Below are 717 nucleotides of genomic sequence, written 5' to 3'. Positions count from 1 at the left end.
AAGACGAGGAGTTCATTGTCGATACCCAAAGTGGTGATGGGGGCCGGGTTGGGGGGGTGGGGTAAGAGTACAGCAAAGAGGTTGAACAGTCTTGGTTCACATCCCTCCCTTTCCCCCCCTCTCTCGCCACCAGCTCCCCTTCCCTTCCCGGCACCACCTCAACCCCCGACCTCCCTTCTGGAAAGTGACCGGAGCATATATATGGGTCGGGGGTTGAGGTGGTGCCGGGAAGGGAAGGGAAGGGAAGGGGAGCCGGTGGCGATATATATATATATACATATATATATATATTGTTAATACTGTATTGTCCAATATTGTAAATAGGGTCTAGTTTACTAGACCCTATTTACAATATATGTGGACTATAAGATAGTCCACATAAAAATTGTCTAATATTGTAAATAGGGTCTAGTAAACTAGACCCTATTTACAGTCTAATATTGTAAATAGGGTCTAGTAAACTAGACCCTATTTACAATATTAGACAATCTCTGTATTGTTTATGTGTAATTTTAGTTTACTAAAATTACACATAAACAATACTGTATTGTCTAGTGTAATTTTAGTAAACTAAAATTACACTAGACAATCTCTGTATTGTTTATGTGGACTATAATATAGTCCACATAAACAATACTGGAGCACTAGACAATCTCTATATTGTTATTGTATACTGTAATTTTAGTAAACTAAAATTACAGTATACAATAACAATAT

At 38.1% G+C, this 717-nt stretch overlaps 1 protein-coding gene across 1 annotated transcript in view; it reads right to left on the bottom strand.

Moving 5' to 3' along the window:
* VOLCADRAFT_101449 (uncharacterized protein) overlaps positions 1-197 on the bottom strand; it is a gene marked incomplete at both ends in the record, with an annotated part of 2,099 nt that extends 1,902 nt beyond the window's left edge. The window contains one exon of the mRNA XM_002959884.1: positions 171-197. Coding sequence (XP_002959930.1) covers positions 171-197 — 27 coding nt within the window. The remainder of the gene's footprint in view (positions 1-170) is intronic.
* Positions 198-717: the final 520 nt, after the last annotated feature.

This window comes from Volvox carteri (assembly GCF_000143455.1).
Source record: "Volvox carteri f. nagariensis unplaced genomic scaffold VOLCAscaffold_1163, whole genome shotgun sequence".
NCBI classification, from domain to species: domain Eukaryota; kingdom Viridiplantae; phylum Chlorophyta; class Chlorophyceae; order Chlamydomonadales; family Volvocaceae; genus Volvox; species Volvox carteri.
Note: the sequence above shows the minus strand (reverse complement) of the source record. Positions and strands in the feature narration are given on the sequence as shown.